The following is a 22,625-nucleotide window of genomic DNA, read 5'->3' as shown; positions in this document are numbered from 1 at the left end:
TTGATAAAATTCCACACCTTCTCAGTTCTATTAAGATGGGCTCCCATCTTTCTTTACTTGTTGATGCTGTTTCCAGTAGTATATAATCAATTATTTATACTGCATTTTGAACTTGAATTTGTAAATACCTTTATCACATCACTCTGGAAACATGCAGGGTAAAGATCTAGGGGGAAACCAGGAAAAAGTATGACTTTTGAATTTTGATAAAACTATTTAAAACATTCTTACACATTTCTTACCTTGCTTTTGTTTCTTCTTATATATTGGAATAAGACTTTAAAAACATAGATAGTTTCTTTAAAAAAATCTCCCCTGCTTCCTATTTGTATTTATAGGGGAAGAAACCATACTAGGATTTGTTTAAATTATGTTATGTTATTTACCATACAGTATATTAGGATTATTTTTAGAGTACTCATTCATAATCAGGAATAAACTAATATATACATACCTCAGTTTCAAGGATTCATCTTGTACCTGAGCATACAATTCAGTACAATACAGTACACATTAATGCTGGATGTAGCCATGCTGGTTTTCACTTATATGTTGGTATTGAGGAAAGTTTCATGCCGTAGGTGTCTTGTTTTCTCTGATTATTAATGTTAATTGCCTTTGTTGCACAACTTGTTCACAGTTTGGAAGAGCAGCAAAAATCAAAGAATTGGAAATCCTAATGGAAGGCTGCAGAATACAGTCTGATTATAAACCCATCAGTCTGTCCATTTAAGTTTTATGTTTTATGTATTTGCATTGAATGAAATCTGGTAGCAAGTCACTTGAGGCTTTTAAAAAAAATTTAAAAAATAATTAAATAATTAAATAATTAAATTTTTTTTTTTGTAAATAACTTCAAACTGTTCAGTGTCTTTAGATTTTCCTCCAGCTTTAAAAATCATAAAATTTGCTACATAATTGAAGTACTTTAAGATTTTGTTCTTTATTTTTTATCTATTAGGAATAAGGAAGTAATCCTTTAACAGAAAATTTTAATTGAAAAAAACTTAATTATTTTGGGGCAAAGTGATCTATATTTTTCTGTTTTATTTTTGAATATGAAGTAATTATTAATGTTAATTATAGAACACATGAAGTTATGAGAGTTTGATTTTATAATCATATTTGTAATTAAAAAGATTATTTGGGTTGTAAGGATTCCATGACACTTAAACATTTTCATGTAGTATTGCAAATTAGGAAGTGTGCCAAATTCATATTTATTTCCAAAAATAGGATGCTAAAATAAAAATTCATGTTTACTAATTTAATTTTTTTCATTTTTCTTTTTAAAGAAAAAATTTGAGATATAGTATCTTTGATACCTAAGTGGGTTGATACATTGTTTAGCTAGGTGAAGAAACATTAAGATTTTTACATTCACTTAGTTGATAAGGAGGCACTTCCCTCTTCTCTAATTCTTCCCCACACATACAGACAGTGCAGGAATTTGCTTCAATTTTCTGTTTTATTTTGGGAAATTACCATTTTCTTTTACAAATATTACTCTGTTAATTAAGGACTTCTTAAAACATTTGCCTTCAAAAAAATAACATTTTTATAATGTTTAAATATAATGATGGATATAGCCTACTAATGAAATTATTAGCTGGGTAAACATTTTAATTTTTATAAGTATGTAGTCTACTTATATACTTAACGTGATGATTTTAGTTCTAGTAAGAACTAACAAGTGTAATCTCATACTTATTATGGGCATCCATGAAAAACTTTATGCAAAAGTCATAGAGTTTAAAATATAATGCTGGTAGCTACTAGCTGCCAAAGAATTTCATTTACTGATTTTATTCTTTTACTCCTTTAATTTAAATGCCTTTATTTAAAAAGTTTAACTTAAGGATATTATAAAGTATATAGTATTTTAAGATTAGATGGTATCCAGAACATACAGTCCAATGAGTTAGTCTAATGTAATTGGAGGAATTATTAAATGACACTGACCTCATTTCCTTTAGAACAATGAAAATTAATAGTTTCACGTTTTATTAGGCTGATATTCCAGATGTAGTGTACATTTAATTAAGTGTAGTTTCCTTTTAGTTATGGTATGTGTATCTGTTTTTTGTCGCAAATTCTTTCTAGTTTTACAGTTTTCCACATGTTTTCTTTCACCATTTATGATTTTTTTCAAAGCAGGGCTATAAGGACTTAAATCACTTTAGCATGCAGCAAAACAGTTCCCATTCAAACAATAAACGCCATTTTAAAAAGCCTTTAGATCTTCTGTCACTTCATAAATATAAATGTATAAAAACGTTATGCAGTTGTAGTGCCCACCTGCTAATTAAATGCAGATTTTCTCAAACTTGCTTAAAATCTGTCTGTTTGTTTCAACTCTGTCTCTGTTCAGAATACATATGGCCCTTGTGAAACTAATTATGCTTATGGAACAGCTGTTAAATTTAGTGCAACTAATTTTATCCAATATTTTACATTTTAATTGATTACCTGTGAAGAAATTAGCAAATTAACACGTATTGTACAGTAACTGAATGGTCTTTTATAGTTACTTTCAGATTTAACAAGTGAACTAGGCAGTGATGGAATAAAGACATTTTTGAGATTTTTAGATAGGAAAGTTATTGGTGGACCTTGATTATTGGTGTGAAAATTTAGGAAGACTGATGAGTGATGCCAAGCATCTGTGTGTTCTGTGTCTTAAACATGAGAAGCAGATTGGAAAGTAATAGCTTTTTCTGAGAATTTTGGTAACATATGGGCTTATCTGGATCTAAGAAGTCTTTGAAGATCTTTGAACTTGACTAAATGACTTAACCTTTGGCATAGTGGGTGGGTTATATGCTTTTTTAGGGGGGAGGCATTGGCATTCTGCATTTCTCTTTTGCTTTTTTTTCCCCCTCCCCATTGTATCTTTTAATATATTCATTAAAAAATTGGGGGACTAGAGATGATGATTAGGAATTTTTGAAGATTGACATGATGAGAATTCTAAGACACTTAGTTGAATGGATCTACCTGCAATAAGGTGGACTTAAATCTTTTGGTAATATTTTGGAAATGAGTTTGTATAGATATTTATTTTCTTATGGAATTTATTTGAAAATGATACTGCAATCAGATCTCACTGGTTATGTGTGGTAGTTGACAGGATGTGGAGAAACCTGGGTTCAAATTTCAGCTCCATCACATATTTAGCCCTGTGAACTCTGAAAAGTTGAGAGTTCAGTTTTCTCAGAGCAAAAGCCAAACCAACTAACCAACCAAAAAAAAAAAAAAAAAAAAACCAAAAACTCCAAAACAAAAAAACCCATGCACCTCCACCCAAAACAAGAGAAAATCCCCCAAATACCTGAAGAGCAAGTATATGTTTAAATACTGTGGAAAATTAAAAGATAAGACAGATGAATACAGCCATCATGCTTCTTAGCATGTAGAAGATACTTAGTCATAATAGGGAACAATGTTATACTCTATAACATTGTTAAATAAGAGATATAATAAGCAAGCATATTATTATGCATATTTTAGAGCATAAGCTATCATGGTAAATGAGGAATTGGTTTTGATTTTTATTTACCAGCTTTGAATTCTGTTAAGTCTGTTGTAAAACTTGATGTCAGTTATAGGTCCAGATAAATGTATCAGGAATTTTGATAAGAAACATTTTAGCTGGGGCCTTATAGATAGGGAATTACTGTGTCAGGAATATACAAGCAACCCCTATTCACAATCACTTGATCTACTACAACTAGAGGCTTGATCCTCTGCCCCTGGTGAGGACAGTTGATCTTGGTTCTCCAGTTTAGAATAGTTGGCAACTTGACTGATCTAGTTAGATTGCTCTGAGGCAAATGTAGGGCCCATTACTGACCAAAGCTGAGGAATATTCACCCACTGAATTCATCTTACTTAAAATTCAGAATGTGTTTGTTTTCTCCAAAGAAATAGCATTATCGTTGGTGGTTGTATTTGAGATAGTCTTTTGGCATAAGGTTTCAGGTACTTTCTGACAGTAGGCTTAGTGAATTGCATTAAAAAACTATTGTGATTTGTATGGTGAATTTTAATTAACAAACTTATAAATGAAGTTTCAAATAATTTTTTTTTAACCATTGATTGGAAAATTTTAAGCATCCACTAAAACAGAAGACTATAATATACCCTCATGTGGCCATGGTCTCACTTCTTCAGATGGTGTTTTGCCAATATCAAGGCTTGCTTTTAAGCTTCATTAACAGAATGCCTCTTTACTCTGTGGCTTATTTTGCTCAAGTATCAAGACTTGACTCTGTACAGGGTCTCATGTACAGTGTGTCCCCACTCTGGCCGGTGGAACACTATTTCTTCCCCTCATGCTACTCAGGATTTCTGTTGCTTTCCACTGTATTTTTCCCTTGTCCCATGGAACTTCATCTCATGTATCTACAGATTAGAACTTGTCAGAAGATCTAGGGGAGCCCACTGCAGATTTCTGGATCCCTCTTTCTCTGTCCAACTTCCTTCTAAGGCCTTAAAAATTCTACCTTGGCCTCCTTGAAGGCCTCCTGTATCTCTTTAAGTCAGCAAATCTTCAAAGCTCTGTTTGGGTTCCCTCTCCTTGCTTTGTGGCTTGGAAATTTCCTCAAGGCAGTAAGCTCGGGCAATCCTAGGGTTCCCTTATTTGTTTCCTTTTCTTGGGGAATCAGTTTTGTGCTACCTTATTATTCAGTGTCTGAAATAGTTGTTTCCTACATTTTGCCTGCTTTTCTAATTGTGTGTGGTGAGATGGCTGTTCCCATAGTTTTTAATCTCCTTGTGTGAGAAAGATCACTTAACTATAATATCATTTTATTTGTGATTTCTCTCTCTCTCTCTCTCTTTTTTTTTTTTTTTTGTCATTTCCATGGAGAGTTTATCAACTTTATCAGCCTTTTAAAAAAATCAACTGTCCTTCTAGTTCATTAACTTTTATTTTTATTTATTTTGAGTATAATTGTCTGGTTTTTTCCTAACTCTTTGAAATAGCTGCTTATATTATTTACTTTAGCTTTATTATTTTCTGATGTGTTCTTAATGCTATGAATTTTTATCTTTACTGTGCTTTAGTTAGCCTACTTATTTTTGATATGCTATATTTTAGTTTTTATTCAGTTCAAATATTTTAAAAATACCCATTGTAATTTCATCTTTCCCATGGTTTATATTGAAAAAAATATTTACATTTGTATGTGCACCTGAATGTTTATAGCAGCAATGTCTACAATAGCCAAACTATGGAAAGAACCTAGATGTCCATCAACAGATGAATGGATAAAGAAGATGTAGTATATATACACAATGGAATACTATGCAGCCATCAAAAGAAATGAAATCTTGCCATTTGCGACGACATGTATGGAACTAGAGGGTAACATGCTTAGCGAAATAAGTCAATCAGAGAAAGACAACTATCATATGATCTCCCTGATATGAGGAAGTGGAGATGCAGCATGGGGGGGTTAAGGGGTTAGGAGAAGAATAAATGAAACAAGATGGGATTGGGAGGGACACAAACTATAAGTGACTCTTAATCTCACAAAACAAACTGAGGGTTGCTGGGGGAGGGGGGTTGGGAGAAGAGGGTGGGGTTATGGACATTGGGGGAGGGTATGCGCTATGGTGAGTGCTGTGAAGTGTGTAAACCTGGCGATTCACAGACCTGTACCCCTGGGGATAAAAATACATTATATGTTTATAAAAAATATATTTACATTTAGAGATTTTTCTAGTTGTCTTGTTTTTTCTTGCTTAATTTCACTGTAATCAGAGAACATAATCTGAACTTCTTTCTTTTTTTTTTTTTTTTTTAAGGTTTTATTTTTAGGGGTTCCTGGGTGGCTCAGTTGTTAAGCGTCTACCTTCGCTCAGGTCATGATCCCTGGGTCCTGGGATCGAGCCCCACAGCCAGCTCCCTGCTCAGCGGGAAGCCTGCTTCTCCCTCTTCCACTTCCCCTGTTTGTGTTCCCTCTCTCGTTGTGTCTCTGTCAAATAAATAAATAAAATCTTTTAACGAAGAAAATATTTTTAAGTAATGTCTATATTCATATAGTCAGACTCAGAGCCCTGAGATCAAGAGTCACATGCTGTATGGATGAGCCACCAGGCGCACCTGAACACCATTCAGTTTTTGAAATGTATTGAGATTAGCTTTATGGTACATCATAGATTTATTTTAGGAAATATAGCAGACATACCTGTTTAGAATGAATATTTCACAGTCTTGGGATGCAGTTAAATAAGTGAATTTAGCTATCATTTGTTAAAATCTTCTATATCTTAACCTTTTTCCTCCCTTTTAACACTTGATTATTAGTACTGAGAGAACTCACAAACAAATCCTGATTGTAGATTTGCAAGTTCAGAATTGTTTTGTATTCTTTTTGGAGTGAACTTGTCATCGTGAAATGTCTCTATTTCTACAAATATTTCTTATGTTGAAATCTATTGATATTGATGTAATCTCATTGCTTTTCTTTTTTTAGTGCTGCAGTATATTTGTTCTCATACTTTTACTTTCATGCTTTATTTTATATTTAATGTGTTCATTTTGAAAGCTGTCTGTAATTTGCTTTTTTCAGTCTGACAGCCTTTTTCTTTCAGTTGAGCTATTTAGTCTGTTTATTGGTTACTGTCATATTTGGATTTAAATCTCTCTTCTTTGTTTTCTGTTTGTTCCAATCCATTTACTTTTCCCCCCTTCTTTCTCACCTTCTTTGGTTTAATGTTATTGCATTTTCTTACTAGCTTTTAGCTTACATTCTTTTAATTTACTTTGAGTGCTTAACCTGAAAATTGTAGCATGTTCTGACTTAGCAGAGTCTAACATAAATCAGTAATTTCATCACTTTTTTTCTATAGCTTTGATACTTGAAGGATAACTTGACTAGATATAACATTTTGAACACACTATTTTCCCCTTGAGCTCCTCAAGGAAAATTAAAGCCATTGTTTTCCTATTTATCTTGCATTTGAGAAGATTGTTGTCAGTGTGACTTCCTTCCATTGTTAGTGACTTAATCAGAGTATTCTTTTCTCTTTATTGTAAATATGCAGTAACTTCATCAGGGTATAACTCAAGAGTTGACTATGGTTAGTCCATTTCCCCAGATACACAGTGGACCCTCTTTTAGTTCCAAAAGTGTTCTTGGAACTGAAAGTGAATGTTAATTCTGTTATCTATTTTTTTTTCCTATTTCTGTAGCCTCAGTTAAGTTGGATGTTCATTGTCTACCTCTTCTTTCTAGTACTTTTTTCTGATTGTTTTTGCTACTTTTATTTTTTGGAAGTTTTCTTTTCCTTGAATCTTTATCACTAACACTGTGTCTCTTATTCTATGCTATATTTATTTATTTTTAAAAAGATTTTTATTTATTTATTTGACAGAGAGAGATCACAAGTAGGCAGAAAGTAGGTGGAGGGGGGGGGAGCAGGCTCCCCGCTGAGCAGAGAGCCCGATGTGGGGTTTGATCCCAGGGCCCTGGGATCATGACCTGAGCCGAAGGCAGAGGCTTAACCCACTGAGCCACCCAGGCACCCCTATTCTATGCTATATTTAATGTTGGAATATTATAGTCTCCTCTACTTCATGGGTATTTATGTGGGACATATTTTAATCTAACTTTTTTTTTTTTTTTAAAGTATTGTTGACTCTTGGAGTGGCAATCCACCATGGAGTCAAAAATCCACATATAATTTTTGACTCCCTAACTCCCTAGTAATTTTAACTACTAATATCCTACTGTTGATCAGAAGCCTTACTGTAACATAAACAATTGGTTAGTGCGTGTTTTGTATATACTGTATTCATATAATACAGTATATACAAAGTAAGCTAGAGAAAAGAAAATATTAAGAAAATCATAAGGAAAATACATTTACAGTACTGTCCTGCATCTATTGTAAACAATTTGCATATAAGTAGTCTGCACAGTTCAGACTTGTGTTCAAGACTCAACTGTAGTTGCTTTGTATGGATGTTGATTCCTTTTGTTGTTGTTTTTCATGATAATGTGCAGAATTTTCCTGGATCAGTAGTAATAGGCAATTCTGTGAATGGACTAAAGGTTTTAGGTGACTTACAAGGTTTCCTGAGTGGCACTGTACATTATTAATACAGTGAAATGGAATTTATCTAATAAATAGGGAACTTTATGGGAAAAATTAAGTTTGTTTTCAGATCCTTCCATGACATCTTATTTTACGGAGCCCTGAGCCACCAGTGGACATTTCCCTTTTCATAGTATATTTCTTTCTTGGAGTGTACATCCTTTAAAAAAAATTCCCCTTGTGGTTATGGTTTTAGTTAGATTTCAGTTGAGTGTGAAAGTAGATGTCCATGCTCAAAATGTCATCCTGACATGGAATTCATGTTAATTTATTCAATGTATAATTTTAAAATTTAATTTAAGGATAGTTTTACTTTATGGTAAATATAGTCTTTATTTACAGAACTCTACTTAAGAGACTACTTGAAGTATTGTAGGTATTTTTTTGAAAGATAAAATATTAGGATATTTGTTTTGATTACATGTGTTTAGAACTTATTAGCCAATTAAGAAACTTGACATATTGGTTTTTGAGGGCAGTAATTCATTTTATGTAGGTATGTTATGGTGATTGTTCTATTCTGTAGATATTGAAAGCATTTATCTGGTATAATAGGACATCTTGCTGTCCATTTATTGCTTATATATTGTGTGTTCTAGAGTGCCACATATTTTATCAAATGTTTCTTTGCTTTATAATATATCTCCATTTTGGTTATGGTACTCTAGAGACTTCTAGAGTGATTTATCACAAGCGCATTTATTTAAGGAATAAGGGACAAATAACATCTTAAATTTTAGTGTAGTTTCTTTAACTTTTTTGTTTGGTCAGGGCAGGAAATCTCTTTACTGTGTTCTGTTACTTTCTTCTTGATGGGCAATCCTTAATATACACAGTTTAAGTTACTTAATAAAGTAAATGGAATTGTTCATATGTCTAAGATATGCATTTTACTCAAAATTACATAAAGTAATTCTCATAACAACTAAAAAGTTAGCAGCTTAATTTACTTTAAATCTTTGATTTTGTGGTTTTTTTAAACAGCCTTTAGTAATATTATTTTGCCTGTGTTTTGGACTTATCTTTTCCCCATGTATTCTCTCTGGATTCATTTTTTGCTTGTAGCCTATAAGCAAAATTAAGAGGTCTTATTTTCACATATGGTGAATAATGAGCAAGGTGTTTTGGAGAATGGCAGTCATAGGTTTTCTACAATGGAATCTTTGTGCTAGGGATAACCATGAGATGAATTGGGAGATAATTGTGTGTTTTTTATGAATTGGGGATTTTGGGAGGACTAGAGATTTGGAAAGTAAGTGCTATGGGAGAGTGGGCAGATAGTAGTTGGTAGAAGGCCTCCAATTGTAATATCTGGCTTTGCTGTGATGGTGATGGAATAATCCTACTTTCTGGATTTTCTGGGACAGTGCCAATTTAGGCCTGTTGTCTTTATGTTACTCTGCCCGTCTTAACTCTCAAAAACATCCCCTTTTATTCTTCAGAGACACGTATGATAGGTGATGTGATTTTCTTGTTAATAGAAAATCTAGGAAGATCATGTATTTGGCTGCTGTGGGTTTCCTGTGGAGAAAACATGGATTGTTGGCCAAGGTTATTGTTACTTACCTTCCTTTAAAAAAGAAGTATCTTGAGACTTGAGTAATCCTTATACCAGCTTTAGGATTTTAAAGGTCTATCAAAATCAAAATGCTGCTCTTTACTGGATTAGCTATAGCATGAGGGAAACATACTTAGTATGCTCCCAATTCAGATTTTACTCATTCTTTCATATTAGCACATCCCTCAGTTATGTCTTCGTTGATGCCTGCCTGCTTCTAAATCACTTGTCTGCTATCTCACAATTCAGTTAGGTAACCCTGAAAGGTAGTTATTATTCCCCTTTTCTGGATAAGGAAACAGATGCCCAGAGAGGAAATAATTTGTTTGAGGACACCACTATATAAGAAATCCTTTATTTTTTTTAAATTAATACTTGTATAACTTTGGGTGTATTAATAACAGATCCATCTGTTTTTTAAGATACAGTAAAAAATAAAACATGATTTTTACCCAAATCCACCACATTTGTAATCCACAAATGGTTGCACATTTTTGTCAAACTGCATTTTTTGGCAAAAAGGCAAACCACCAAGAAATGAGCTTACATTAAAGATTCATTAAAAAAGAGAAACTTAGTTTTGTTGTTAGAGTTTAAACTTAACTCATCTTTTGTACTCTGCATTTTCACTAGTTAAATGAAAACTAATTACAAGAATCATATTTTGGTCCTGAACAATGTAGAACCAAGTTAAAATAATATACTCTATGTATATGTATAAAATATATATGTATAGTGGCTGAGGCAATAACAAAAAGGGCCCTCTCCATTTTTAATATTATTACTTTCTTCTACTAGAAAGCTTTAAATTGTATATCATTATTGTTCAAAGATTTTAGAATAATCTGCTAAAATTCCTGTATATTAACATATAATAAAAAATTAATTAGAAATGAATTAACTAAATTGTCAGGATAAATTAAAACTTTATGTGCAAAGATGTCCTGTGTCAAAATTAAGAGAGGGAGCAATCAAACTTAAAGAGAAAATGATAGAAATTTTTATAAATTAGGATATTAAACCCATGTTTTTATCATAGTAAGAAATATTGTAATTTCTCAAAATCATATATTAAAAACTGTGTGTCCTTACTGGATAATACTGCTCTTCATTCACTGAATAAACTTGTTAAGGATAAAGGGAGATAGGCATTACTATCATTGCAACCCATGTAATTCTTTTCAAGACCTACATATGTCCTAAATACCCAGGTCTTATTTATGCAATCTCTTTATCATCTTTTGGGAGAGTAGTTTGTGTTTGCTCTTTCTTTTTTGCTTGTTTAGTCTAGCTAGGGATTTATCAAATATGTTGATATTCTCAGAGAACCGGATTTTGGCTTTTTTTCATTATTGCTTTCTAGTCTATTGATTTTTATTCTTTAATGTTTCCTTCCTTCTACCTACTTTGGGTTTACTTTTTGCTCTTCTTTTTCTAGCATCGTAAGATAAAAAGTTATTTGATTTTAGACCTTTCTTTTTTAATATAAATATTTACAGCTGTAAGATTAACTCTAAACATTGCTTTTAGCTCATCTTACAAATTTTCCTATGTTGTATTTTCACTGTCATTCAGTTCAAAATATTTTCTAATTTTTCTTGTGATTTCTAATGAATTATTTAGAAGAATATTTAATTTCTCTGTATTTTTCTAGATATTTTATTGTTATTAAGCTCTAGTTTAATTCTCTTATGGTCAGATAAATATTTCATATGATTTCTACTTATAAATTGATCCTTGAGTCATGATGAAGTATCCCTTTTTTTTTGGTGATACTTTTAGTTTCTTAAGTCTAATTTATCTGATACCAGTATATTCATTTACCCTTCCTGTGCTTACTATTTGCATGATATATTTATTTTTAACCTGTGTCTGTATATTTACTTTCAACCTGTGTCTGTATATTTAAAGTAAATATCTTGTAGATAGCATGTAGTTGTGTGTTGGCTTTTGATTCATTTGGACAAGCATTTTTTTTTTTTTTTTTTAAAGAGAGAAAGTAAAAGGATGGCAGGGCAGAGGGAGAGGGAGAGAGAATCTTAAGCAGGCTGCACTCCCAGCATAAAGTCCAACTCGGAGCTCATCTCATGAACCTGAGATCATGACCTGAGCAGATATCAAGAGACAGATACCTAACCAACTAAGCCACCCAGGCACCCCAGGACAAGCTCTTTTTTTTTTTTTTTTCTTTTTAAAAAAAGATTATTTATTTATTTATTTGACAGACGGAAATCACAAGTAGGCAGAGAGGCAGGCAGAGAGAGAGAGGAGGAAACAGGCTCCCTGCTGAGCAGAAAGCCGGATGCGGGCCTCTATCTCAGGACCCTGGGATCGGGACCTGAGCCGAAGGCAGAGGCTTTAACCCACTGAGGCACCCAGGTGCCCAGACAAGCTCTTTTTAATTGAAGTATTAATTCTGTTAATATAGAAGATATTTATTGATATATTTGGATTTAAGTCTACCATCTGATATATATCTATTTTATGTATTTTATATGTATACTTCAATGTATTTTGTTTTATGTATTTTATATACACATAATATTTTCTATAATATTTTATTTTAAATTTTTATGTTTATCCCTCTGATTTTTTTTTATACTTCTTTTCCAGCCTCCTTTCAGATTAATGAATATTTTTAAGAATTCTTATTTAACTTATTATGCTTTGGCTTTTTGGCTATACATATTTGCATTTCTTCTCTTCTGTTTTTTTCTCTGAGTGGCTGCTCCTTAACATTTCAGTGTACTTAGAGTTACTATTTCACCATTCATGTGAAGTGTAGAAACCTTACAACTGTACAGGTGTCCATTTACATGCCATGTAGTTCATTTTATAGAGAGTATATCTATTATATCTATCTTCATTATAAACTCTGCAGTGAAACATTTTTTCCTTTAAGCCTGCATACAAACACACATACACACACATATTTTTTAAGTAGGCTCCATGCCTGATGTGGAGCCCAATGCAGGGCTTGAATTCAGGACCCTGAGATCAAGACCTGAAGTGAGATTGAGAGTCCCACACGTAATGACTGAGCCACCCAGGCACCCAAGCACATACATGTATTTTAAATAAACTAAGGGAAGTAGTTTTTTTTTTTTAATGTTTTCCCCATAGATTTACCATTTCTAGTGGTCTTCATTGTTTCCTAAAGATCCCAAGTTTTCATCTGTCATCATTTTCTTCAGTCTGAAGTACTTAGTTTAGAACTTAATGTAATACAGATTTACTATTGAGGATTATGGATTATTCTTCCCTTTATCTTAAAAATGTCTTTATTTTACTTTCATTTTTTGAGAGAGATTTTTGCTAAATATTAAGTTCTGGGGTGATTGTTTTTTCTTTCACAATCTTAAGAACTACTGTCTTCTGAGCTCCACTCTATCTGCTGAGAAGCCAGCAGTAATGGATATCATTGCTCTCCTTCCTGATTGTAATGTGTCAGATTTTTTCTGAATGCTTTCATGGTTTCTCTTTACTTTTAGTTTTTATCAATTTCATCAATAGTCATGGTTCTCCTTATTTATCTTGGCATTCACTAAACTTCCAGGATCTGAAAATCTGTCTGTCACTAAATTGGGGGAAATTTTGGCCCCCACAAAAAAAATTGTTTCCTGTCTTACTGTGTTTTCTGCTTCTGGGTTTAAATAAACATGTTAGACATTTGGATATTGTCACAGAGATCCTGGGGGATCTGTTTTTATTATTGACAGCCTTTTTTCCTCTTAGTTCTTTGGATTGGGTAATCTTGATTGATTTATTTTCAAGTATACAAATTCCTCTGTTGTTACTAATCTCATTAGTGATTAATAGACTTTAATCTCATTCAGGATAATTTAAATTTCAATTATTGTATTTTTTAGTTACAGAATTTCTGTTCTTTTCATTTTCTAGTTTTTCTACTGAGATTAATTTGTATTTGTTGCAAGCATCGTTATACTTTTAAAAAATCCTTATGCTAACTCTAAGATTTAGCTTATCTCAAGGTTAATCTCCATTGACTGTCTTTTCTCTTGAGTTAGATCACATTTTTCATGCTTTGTTTTATTACCTAGTAATTTTGGATTTTATTCTGGACATGATGAATGTCACATTTTTTAATATGCTGCATTCTGTTATATTCCTCTGAAGAATATTGATATTGTTTATTTACTTATTTGTTTTAGCAGAATATTAAGTTAGTTGATTAAAATTATAAAAATCCTGTCTATTCAGGAACATTGGGTGTTTTCAGTTCTTTTATCCTTAGCTGTCTGGAGTTTTCCCCTCCTATGTGTGATACAGAGTTCAGCCCCGGATTTCAGTAGTGTTTACATCTAGAATTTTTGGCTTCCTCTTCTTACTCTCTTTTTGGATTCCCCTTTTATTTTCCATTTGCAGTGGTTGTTCTGAGTCTTTCTTCTGGTTTTGTTGTTGTTGTTTGTTTGTTTTGGTGTGGTTTGGTTGTTTTTTGTTTTGTTTTGTTTTGTTTTGTTTTTAAGGACAGAAATCCTGAAGTTTTCTGTTGGGAGCTTTAGCTGCCCTGCATGGCCCAGACTTAGTCTCACCTTCAGAAAAGAGGCTGACATAAAATGAGAAACTTTCTTATTGCTCTGTTCTTTTCCCAGGTGTTGGCCCCCTATAGGAGTCTGCCTTCCTTTGGTCAAGTTTCCAGTAGTGCCTTTAGATAGTTGCTTTTTTTTTTTTTAAATTTTTTATTTTTTATACACATATATTTTTATCTCCAAGGGTACAGGTCTGTGAATCGCCAGGTTTACACACTTCACAGCACTCACCAAAGCACATACCCTCCCCAATGTCCATAACCCCATCCCCCTTCTCCCGTCCCCCCTCCTCCCAGCAACCCTCAGTTTGTTTTGTAAGATTAAGAGTCACTTATGGTTTGTCTCCCTCCCAATCCCATCTTGTTTCATTGATTCTTCTCCTACCCACTTAAGCCTCCATGTTGCATCACCACTTCCTCATATCAGGGAGATCATATGATAGTTGTCTTTCTCTGCTTGACTTATTTCGCTAAGCATGATACGCTCTAGTTCTATCCATGTTGTCGCAAATGGCAAGATTTCATTTCTTTTGATGGCTGCATAGTATTCCATTGTGTATATATACCACATCTTCTTGATCCATTCATCTGTTGATGGACATCTAGGTTCTTTCCATAGTTTGGCTATTGTGGACATTGCTGCTATAAACATTCGGGCGCACGTGCCCCTTTGGATCACTACGTTAATATCTTTAGGGTAAATACCCAATAGTGCAATTGCTGGGTCATAGGGCAGTTCTATTTTCAACATTTTGAGGAACCCCCATGCTGTTTTCCAAAGTGGTTGCACCAGCTTGCATTCCCACCAACAGTGTAGGAGGGTTTCTTTCTTACAGTTACCTATAAGATAACCAGTCTGATAGAGGCTTCCTTCTAGTACTGTAAGCAGGACTTGAAATATTTACTTTTTAAAAAACCATAGTATATCCTACCTCATACTGTCATTTAATATAAAGACTAGCTGGATAAGGGTAGAGGAGAGGAATAATTTTATTGTAGCAGATATAAGAAAAGAAGTTGAATAGATATGGAAGCTGAGAGTATAGAGATAGGGAAGATACTATTTTTGGAAATTAACTTAGGTACATTTAGATTTGTTATTTTATTTGGGGAGACTTGAATAATCAAGACTCGATTTGAACCTATAAGACTTATACTTGCAGACATTTTTTGACTAAACCTTAATTTCCTCTAAAGTTGACAACATATTTATTCATAAAAAGCCCTATACAGATGTATTTCACACAATTATTAAGTTACCAAATCTATAATTAAAAACTAAATCCTTTTACATTGTTTCTAAGAATATTTGCATTTCATAATACAAAATATACACTAAATCAATGTAATAAAATCTGCTTAATATAGATCCAGATCAAGACCTCGTCCACGGTCCCACAGTCGAAGCAGTGAAAGGTCCAGTCACCGAAGAACCCGTAGTCGATCTCGGGATAGAGAACGACGTAAAGGCAGAGAAAAGGAGAAAAGAGAAAAGGAGAAGGATAAATGCAAGGATAAGGAATTACACAACATCAAACGGGGGTGAGTTGAAACAAATCTTAAGCAGCAATGCCTCAGTGATTCCATGGCAATATTCAAACTGAATTTTCATTCTCTGAGATTTTTGTTAGATTGGCAAAAGAGGAAAATACAGTAGATAAATAAGAAAGGATAAATCAAAATGGTTATCTCAGATTTTTACGTGCTTCCTTGATTCCTGTTTTCATTTAAGACATTTAACAAACTTTAGAAACACAAAATAAATGGCACTATCAAAGCTTTGTATGTCAATAAAGGAAAAGTCACATAATTCTTTAGGAAAGTTTCACAATCAATTTCCTTATCATGAATATGATTTTAAAATTTAAAGACTAGTTCATGATTAAAAATGTCTATTAATTTATTGTAAAACTGTTAGGGGAAAAGGGTAAAGGTGAAAGGTAAGGAACCATATGATTTACTACTGGTTAGGCCTCTTTCTATATAGAATGAGAATTGACCAGTGTTAAGGGTGTGTTTGTGTGTCTGTTAGAGTTAACATATATGTGTGTGAGACCCAGAATTTATTTTTTCTGAAATCGATATTATTGAAACAGTCTAACTTTGTCCAGTGGGAGATTGAAATCCATTTATAACTATTTCTTATATTAGAAAATGTTAAAATGAAACAAAATCTTGGTTTGTAGTTTGAATTATGGCTTCTTGTTTGTTTTATCCAAAACTGACATTGGGCCCTTTTATTATATGAAGTAGAACATCTTAGAATTTATCCCACTTTGTGAGTCTTTTGAACACTCCTTATATACTCACTTTAATACTTCAGTAGAAAAGTGTTTCTCTGTAATGTATCAGTTTTCAGTGTTAAATCAAAGAGCTTGTCAGGATCTTAAATGTAGTTCCTTGAGATCTTGATTCTCTGAAGAATTAAATTTATTAAAGGATATGGAACTCATCTCTCATTCTTTTCTTTTTCACAGTTGTCTGTTTATTTTTTATTTACAGGTTTCAGTGATATTATATCAATCTTACAGATTCTTTCAAATGATAAATTTGTGGTAGATTTTGGAAGAGAATAGTATTATCATAGGACTTTCTTTTTCCTAATCACCTCACAACTTTTAATGCACACAGAGCAATTGTGGTCCTGCAAAATTCTGAGTTCTGTCTTTTTCTAGTTTTAAGGATTGTTGAATGTTAGAGGAGAGGAAATGGGGTCAGATATCTGACCATAATGATAGGGAGGCTGAGTTAGCTACAGTGGCAGAGTGGAATTAATATCAGAGAAGACATATGAGAGAAATCTGTTGAGAAAGGGAGAAAGTCAGGAGGATGAGAGATGTGAACAGAGATTAGAGAGTAGTTTTTTGAGACTGGAAAATATGAACCAAGAGGATGAATAAATTATGTCAGTCAAGGAAGTACCTTACTCCTTGTTCCTTTTTTCTTTTTCTTTTGGTTTGCACTTCAGATGTTACTTGGCTATGAGAAGAGTGACTGTGCTTTCTGGTAGCCATTAAATTTTTGCTTTCCACCTCAGCAGAATAATTACACAGTTGTATAAAATTGATACTACATAAAGCATTATTTTGGAGATTTTGAAGGTAAGAAAAATCAGTCCATGGATAAAAAAGGGAGGATGGAAAGATTCAGGAAAGAGTCTCAGGAAAGATTCTCATATGGTGACATCAATCTTGAAAGTTTGGGCCAGCTTTACAGGTTAAACTCAGTGGTGATTATGTTTGAGGTAGTAAATCCTGGATAACAGATTTACAAGGTAATAATGTTGTATTCATCATTATTTTTAAAATCTCAACAAAGGAGATGAGCAAGGTCAAAACAAGAGGTGTCAGTTGAAGGGCTCTGGGTACCACTGTCAAAAAGCTGTTGAGTAACTTGATTAGGTAATATCCATGGGTTTAGTGGAATGGCCATAGTATAGAATGGTGTTATTTCAGAATATTCTCCCTTCTGGTTAGTGCCAAGGACATCCAGGTTCTTACCTTTGGTACGATCTAAAATCAAGAGATTTCTCTGGGTCAGCATAGATTTAATGATAGTATTTATATATGTACAGATGCACCCTGTTTTGCCTCAGAAATAACTGATCTTTTTTTTTTTTTTTTTTTAAGCTATGTGTTTATTTCGTAGACCTGATTTCTTAAGCCATTGGGCAGAGACTATATCTTATACTCTCTTGTATCATATAGAGTAACTAATGTACATGTTAGTTGTTAATGAATATCAGTTGTTATTGATCAGATACACTCATTCATTCATTCGTTCAGTTGTTCAGTCAACAATATTTAAATGCCTTCTATTTGTGAAGTACTGTGTTGGTAATAGGGTCATAATAGTAGGCCAGTTCTACTTGGAGAGTTCATGCAAATAGCAAAATAAGCATAGATAGAAGGGAAAATGTGTAAGTAATTACCGGGAAATCTGTTGAATGTTTCACTAAGAAGCTGTGGAAACAAGTGTATGAGTTAGAATGCTTTTGGACCTAAATAACAAAACCTAAGCAATAGTAGCTTAAACCAGAGATAGCAGACTTCTTTGTAAAGGACTAGATAGCAAATAATTTAGGCTTGCTAGGCCATATGTCTCTGTTGCAACTATTGAACACCAAGGCAGCCATAGATAATGTTAAAGGACTGATATGGCTGTATCACAATAAAACTTTATTTACAAAATGAGCAAGTGGCAGATTTGGCCCACAGGTTGTAGTTTGGAAGCTTCTGGCTTAAATCTTGAGCATATTTTTTTTGGTGTGGGGTGGGGATTTATTTATTTATTTTATATATGGAGAGAGAGCAGGGAGGAAGGCACAAGGGAGAGAGAAACTCCACTCGGCATGGAGCCCAATGCAGGGCTTGATCTCATGACCCTACAATCATAGCTTGGGCCAAAACCAGGAGTTGGAGGCTTAACTGAATGTACCACCCAGGTGCCCCCATGAACACGTTTATTGCTAATAGAACAAAGAATTCAGAGTTAAGCAGATCTGAGTGCTTTTTACCCTTCCAGCAGGCGGGTCCTAGCATCTTGGCTTTCATCCTCAGTCTTGACACATTGTGGTTGCAAGATATCTCCATGAACATTAAGCTGTTTGGTCCAGATTAGTCAACATGTCAGGGAAGGTCTCCCAGAAGTGGTCTTTATACATTGAAGGAAGAGATGAGAAAGAATGTTATATGCAAAATAAACTTCATGTGGAAAGACTTAGAGGCAAGCAGGGGGTTATGGCATATTTGAGGAACTAAAGTCTAATGAGGCTTGGTTTAGAGCTGAAGAAGAATAATGGTGAGAAATGTGTATTGAAGTACCTTTGAGTTAAGTTTGGAGTTAATTCTAAAGGCAGTGAGAAGCAGATGAACTTGCAAGTAGGATAATGATAATGAGGTGTGAGCAAAATGCTTTGTTCACCATGGACATAATAATAGTAAATGTTCAGTGTTTTAAATCTGTTTTCTAAGTATCAGGAATTTTGCTAAGCAGTTGACATGCATTATCTTATTTAGTTATCATAATGGTCTCATGAAATAGGAACTTTTATTATCTTCATATAGATGAAAACTTGTAAACCATAGAGCTAGTAAATGGTAATGTTAGGTTTCTAATTCATGTTTCTTGACAATAGCATCTTGACTCTTAACAGTATGTTATCCTCATTCCTATAGTAATCCATAATCATTGATGATGAGATATAATGTTTGAGATCAAGTGATATGCCGTTGCTTAAACTTCCTTAGAAAATACCTAAAGAGAACTGAATTTCTGTGTCTTTTCTTCCTCCGATCAGGCCAGAAATCTGTCATTAGTAGAAGATTGGTTCTTTCTTTTCTCCCTCTTTCTCACATATTTTCCTACAACAGCATTCCATATGTTTATTTAGAATTAAGTTTGATAAAAGCCACAAAATTTCTAGCCCTTACTTAAGTTTATCTCATGGTCATTTTCTTAGCTGTCTCTTGCCAAATGATTTCATTCCCTCGCTGGAGAAAAGTGGGTGGAGAAAAAGGGAAAAAAATCGCAAACTATATAATTAGGACTTATATATTAATTAGTGATGGTTGAGCAACCCAAGAACAAATATTTTAGCTTATGTTATGCTAAATAACCTACCTGCTTCCCCGCATAGAAGAAGATAACAATTCATGTACATCTGCTTCTTTATGTATAACAATGTTTTTTAAATCTAGTTTGAAAATATCAATATTATATGAAAATTGATAGATATAAAGCATACTTTATAAAGTGCAAAGTAAGAATAGTAAGAACATTAATGGTAAAGGACTATTTTACTAATTGGGAAAAATGAAAGTGGGAGAGAAAGGAATGTGTAAGAATTTAATGAGCCTAATAAAGAGGAAGAGTTTTTTTTATTAAACTTTTGAGGGAAAAAGATACCAAATTAGATAATTCTGAAAAATATTATAAATACATCAGCTAATTAAATATAGTTCTTGGAATTCCTGGAACACTTGAATGATTATGTCATATAGTGTTATAAATTGATCTTTTCATTTTATTAAACTGCTGAATAAGGAAGGCCTAATAAAAGCTGGGAGGGTATCAGGAGTTTGTAGGGACTAAAAGGTATCTCCTTGTAACACTATATGAAGTATTAATTTAAGAAAGACACCAATTGAGGCTTGTCTTAGATTTTTTTGAAGATGGTTTAATGATGTTAATTTTTAATGTCTTACATTTATAAAATTTGGTTTTTCAGAGCTATTTTACTTTTAAACATTGATACAGATTTTTCTTATTTTTATTAGCTTTGCCCCCCCAAAAAAATTTTTTTAAAATTTAAAACATTTATCGTATCATTAGATATTTGTATTTATTTTATGGAAATATATTTTAAAATATGACAACAGATTTTACTAATAGCAGTTATTATGTTGAAGTTGGACACAACATTATTTTGTTAAGCACACTGATAATGAGAGTCAAAAATCAGAAATATGAAACTTGTCATGACATCTCATAATTACAGGTTGGTTTGATGATTGTGAACATTATACCCACCTCCTTAATCTTACAGTATATTCATATTATGTCTTCTTGAGCAAACAGCATTTGATAAAACTCCATCAAGTATATTTGGCTATTATAAAACATCTTTTATAGGGCACCTGGGTGGCTCAGTGGGTTAAAGCCTCTGCCTTCGGCTTAGGTTATGATCTCAGGGTCCTGGGATCTAGTCCCGCATCCGGCTCTCTGCTCAGCGGAGAGCCTGCTTCCCCCTCTCTCTCTGCCTGCCTCTTTGCCTACTTGTGATTTCTCTCCTCTCTGTGTGTCAAATAAGTAAATAAAATCTTTTAAAAAAATTGTATTCAGAACAAAACATCTTTTATAGATTTCTTTTGAAAAATTGGTTCTGGGGAGAAACCTTGGTGTCTCAGTCAGTTAAACATCTGCCTTCGGCTCGGGTCATGATCCCTGGGTCCTGGGATTGAGCCCCGCATGGGGCTCCCTGCTCAGTGGGGAATCTGCTTCTCCCTCTGCCCCTCACCCTGATCATCTCCTCTCTCTCTACCTCTCTCTCACAAATAAATAAATCTTTAAAAAAAAAAAGATTGATTATGCATAAATACATCAGTACCACCAGTGACATTCTACTGTTTATTTTAAATCATAGTACCATCCTTAAAAGTAGACTTTGGATGGATTTGATTTAAATCTCTTTTCCATCAGGATTTAAATCACCAGCCAGGATAATTTGGTTTAAAGTGGTTATTGCCTAGTAAAATACTTTCTTAATTTGAGTAACTTTGGGATTCATCAAAAATCTACTTTAGTATTCCTGAACTTACTCTCCTTTAGATGTGGTACTATGAAAAGCTTTCAGTTATCATCCCCTTATTGACTTTTCAGTAGATGGATGTTGTTTTCAGATACGTGCCAATCAAGATTTCTGGAACATTTTGCTCGAACACTTGAGTTTATACTTTTCTTCTTTATATAACTTTTTAAACCTTTGTGCTTTTAGCGAGAGTTAAGTATTTCCCAGTGGACATAGAAATTCGTATCTGGACAACTGAAGCAGTTCTTTTTGGTGGGTAATGGAAGGGGAATATGTTTAAACAGAATTTCTTATACTGAAGTATGACTGCCACTACATCAATTGTCTTTAAATCTTTCTGAAAATATATTTGTAGCTACTGGGACAGCAGTGAAATTGGGCTTCATGGCCTGTACGTTACCTATTTATAAAATCTTTCATGGAGCCTGCTTCTTCCTCTCTTTCAGCCTGCCTCTCTGCCTACTTGTGATCTCTGTCTGTCAAATAAATAAATAAAATCTTAAAAAAAAAACTATAAAAAAAATTTACTATGGAGTGTAATTAAAAGTTATGTTACTTGTATCAAAACTATTTCAGTATGTCTTTATAGACTAAAAGTACTGAAAGCTTATCAACAGAAGCAGCATATACTTTTTGTTCATAGGAATTACTGCCTTTGAACATGTAGTATTCTGAAATACATACACATACACATTTAAGTGTGCTAAGGTATTTAGATTCTGAGAAAGTTAAAATAACTGGCAGAAATTATAATTTTGCTCATTTTCAATCATTTACAGTTTTTTCCTTTACAAAACAAGTTACTCACTTTGAGCCTTAATTTATTCTTCTGTAAAATGGGGCTAACAATACTTAAAAAAAAAACTAGAATTATTACAAGCCGCGATAAGAAATACAGTACCATATAATAATCTACTTTATAGATGTATCTTGGTTATGGCTTTGACCTGGCAATGTTCCAGAGTCTTCAATTTTAGAGTTTCATCCACTAAGATTCTATTGATGAGATTTTTCCTACCTAGAGCTTGGCAAAAGATGTTGAAGTGATTTGGGAATGCTGGACTCTGAGTTTTGACAGTAGTTACATACTCTTAGAGGCTGTC

General features: G+C 33.2%; 1 protein-coding gene across 1 annotated transcript in view; it reads left to right on the top strand.

Moving 5' to 3' along the window:
- RSRC1 (arginine and serine rich coiled-coil 1) overlaps positions 1 to 22,625 on the top strand; it is a 419,337-nt gene that overhangs the window by 98,992 nt on the left and 297,720 nt on the right. Inside the window, exon 5 of the mRNA XM_059165055.1 lies at positions 15,582 to 15,755. Coding sequence (XP_059021038.1) covers positions 15,582 to 15,755 — 174 coding nt within the window. The remainder of the gene's footprint in view (positions 1 to 15,581; positions 15,756 to 22,625) is intronic.

This window comes from Mustela lutreola, chromosome 2 (genome assembly GCF_030435805.1).
Source record: "Mustela lutreola isolate mMusLut2 chromosome 2, mMusLut2.pri, whole genome shotgun sequence".
NCBI classification, from domain to species: Eukaryota; Metazoa; Chordata; class Mammalia; order Carnivora; family Mustelidae; genus Mustela; species Mustela lutreola.
Note: the sequence above shows the minus strand (reverse complement) of the source record. Positions and strands in the feature narration are given on the sequence as shown.